We start from the raw sequence: 3,343 nt of genomic DNA on the forward strand, positions 1-3,343 counted from the left end.
TGTTTAGTAGAAAAGGGGCGGGGTCATTTGTTATTGTTTAGAAGAGAGAGGGGTGTGGTCAGACATTAGTGATTGTTTAAAGGAGAATGGGGTGGGGTCAGACATTGCAGATGATCTCTGTTGGCATGAGTTAGCTAAACTCATGTGGTGTTTAGTAAACGTTTGCAGTAAAGGCGCAGCAGATATGTCGGGGGGTTTTTTTCTCGAGGATGAAGGATCAGCTTGAGGAGCTCCAGCAGAATATTGTTCAGGGTTTGATGGCCTGTCTGCCTGTGGGATTAAATATAGTTTGATTAATTCTTCAGTGTTTGTTGACACAGCTCTAATGAGTGTTTTCTGTGTGTAATGAACCTGGTCAGTGTAAACACTTGGGCTCTTTGTTGCTCTCCTAATTAAAGAGGAAACATGTTGACGTTAAACCCTGCTGCTGTTTCCAGGCTGCTCCTCTTCACCCTCCGTTGGATCTGCCCTTCGTTGGTTTCTTGTTCTTTATCATTTCCTGTGCCGACAGCTGCTGCTGGTGCGTTGAACCTGAAGGACTCTGTGTGAGCAGCTTGGTTCTCTCAGCTGACCCCAGTCTGCAGACAGACACGTTCTTGAATCTCTCTTCTGCTTTTTCAGGAAAATGTTCACATTTTCTCCATCAGAACAAGAAATCGACACATTCCTGGAGGAGTTCCTGTTTCTCCTCTGAAACCAGCTGGTTTTAGTGAATGTGGTTGAGTTCTCTTCCTTAAGTTTCCTTAAACAGCTCTTTAATTTTTCCATTAAAGAGAAGGACCAGAGGAGATGTTTGGCTTCAGTCTTTTCAGAGAAAGACGTCCTGCAGGACATTTCACAGGTCAGGGACAGATTAGTTTGTCTCCTTCATTGAAGAAAAAACACAAAAGTCACTGAATCAACTAAAAACTAAAGAATTAAAAACCTAAACGTCACTCCTTTTGGTTCATCAGTATCTCTAGTTTTTAGTTTTATAACTAATGAATCTGGCCTAACTATAAAATCAAACTTTTAACAGTTTGTTGTCAAACTGTTGGACACAACTGCAATAATCTCTGTCTTAGACTTCTGCACAGTACAGTACATGTCCACAGGTCCACTCCTCAGAGGACAGTCATAGGAGAAGCAGGGGACAGACAGGGGGAAAAATGGGGAGGCAGGGGGACAGTCAGGGGACAGACAAGGGAAAGACAGAGGGATGGTCAAAGGGGACAGTTGGGGGACAGTCAAGTTCTGTTCCTTCATCCAGCTTCCACTCTTGGCCTGTGGACGGTGGACATGTTGTGGCACCGTCTTCGTCTGTTTGTCCGTCCGTTCGTAAGCTTTCTCTCGTCCTGCCCAGAAATTCCGACCCGCTCAAGATAATGAATTGGGTCTTCACAAACATCTGCATCGTCTCCAGACACAGAGTCAAGTAGGCTCTTCATCGCCCCATCTTCAAGGTCAAGGTCAAAGCTTGGCTCCGATTTCTGTTTGTTGACGGGCGCGTCACTCAAACATGTTTTCCTTTCGTTTCTTACGAAGAATCTTCTGGTTCTGTCAGAGTTTAAATGAAAACATCAAAATAAATTCATTTTTTTACTTTGTTTTCAAATGTAGTATACTTTATTTCTGTTTGTCCTTGTATCTGTCTGATGTTCTCCTGGCAGAACATGAAGAACCAGCAGCTGGACTTTGTTCTGTTCGTCTGACCCTGACCACAGGAACCTGTCTAACCTTCTTCTTCTTCTGTCTCGTCGCAGGACGTCCCGCGCCGCCTCCGTCCTCCTGTCTGACCCCTGCTTCCAGCTGCACTCCATCCAGCACCTCCTGGGGGAACCAGCAGACTCCTCTGGATCTCTAGCTGCCTCCTCTTGTCCTGCAGTCGGGTCTTTGGGTTCCTCCCTGGTTCCTCCGGTTCCTTCAGCTGGGAACTCCTCAGAACGGAAACACTTCTCCCTGCATGCATGTGAGTTACTGGACACCTGATCCGAGGGCCAGGTGCATCCTGGGTCATGTAAGAACCATTCTGACTCTGTCTCTGAGAACCTCAGAGTTCTTCAGAATGTTGATGGTAGGTTCTGTTGGGATCAGAAGGAACCAAAGCACCAGCTGTGTCTCTACAGAACCAGGTTCAAAGTAAAACAAAGTTCTTTATTTTGAAGTCTCTGAAATGTTTTAGATTAATTTTAATTATTTAAATATTAAAAAGTTTTCATCCTTCAGAACTTTTAGCAGAACCTTGTTCGGCTGAATAACTCGGATCTCCTTTAGTCACTCCTCAGTCTGAAGGGTAAAGATCCTGTGAGAGAGTGGGCAACGTTGTGGACGAGTGGTTCTGCTCCGTAGGTTTGAGCTACCAGAGACAGTGATCCTCCTCGGGGTTGATACAATCCTGAACGGTTCTGAACCGGATCACCTCGTTGTCGCCATGATGTCATGAAAACAACATTTATACCAACAGAGAGAAGTTGATGGTTTAAATCCAGGAGAAGTTGAACCAAGTCTGTTTTTATTTCCTGTTTGGGTTTTCTTTGACCCGGTTAATATCCTGAGTCCTTCAGTGAGAGCTCAGCCCTCCACGGCTCGTACAGCTCATAAACGGTTCCCTCTGCAGCCTGACGTTAAGTTCAGATACCCCCCCCCCCCCCCACACACACACACACCTTCTGAACACCTGCAGGTCATCAGACCACAGCCTTCTGCTCATGTTGTCTCTCTCTCTGGGTCTGGGTCTGATACTGGTCCAGGAGCAATGCTGTTGCCAGGTGGGGAGATGGCTTGGTCGCCGCAGCATCCTGCTCTGTTGCCATGGAAACAGACCGTTTCCATGACCACCCCGTGTGGCATCATCTGGAGGATTAGTGGAAGCCACACAGTCCTGCTGCTTCCGACGCAGGGTCACACATGAACCCAAACAGCTGCTGGGATCTGACGGGTCCACCTGAAACCTTGTTCTGCTGAGTCCACATCGGTCCAAACCACTTAGTTTGGGTCTTTCACAACAAAGAGCAGGAAACGGATGAATTACATCTAAGATAAATGTAGAGAAGTTGTTCAGTTCTACGGTTTTACATATCAGAACTGAATAACAACAATCTGGTAATCACCGGGTTTAAAGGATTAAAATCTGACATTTAAGGAACAATCAGAAACGTTTGATTCATTCTGCATCACTAAAAGTTTAATCAGTTGAAGGGTCAGGTTCTCAGACTCATTTACCTCGACCTGGCGTCCACAAAGGAGAAATTCACTAAATGATTTCAACGCATGTAAGAAATGTTGAAACATTTACCAGCAGTTAACAGTTATAACATGTGTATAACTGTTAAAACAGTTACTTAACATTTATAACAGGTAATTA

General features: G+C 45.2%; 1 protein-coding gene across 1 annotated transcript in view; it reads left to right on the forward strand.

Annotated features, from left to right (window-relative positions):
• LOC119412029 (E3 ubiquitin-protein ligase RNF123) overlaps nt 1-3,343 on the forward strand; it is a 69,923-nt gene that overhangs the window by 51,348 nt on the left and 15,232 nt on the right. Inside the window, exon 37 of the mRNA XM_037679005.1 lies at nt 1,743-1,948. Coding sequence (XP_037534933.1) covers nt 1,743-1,948 — 206 coding nt within the window. The remainder of the gene's footprint in view (nt 1-1,742; nt 1,949-3,343) is intronic.

Source organism: Nematolebias whitei, chromosome 7, assembly GCF_014905685.2.
Source record: "Nematolebias whitei isolate Nwh7 chromosome 7, NemWhi1, whole genome shotgun sequence".
Lineage (NCBI taxonomy): Eukaryota > Metazoa > Chordata > Actinopteri > Cyprinodontiformes > Rivulidae > Nematolebias > Nematolebias whitei.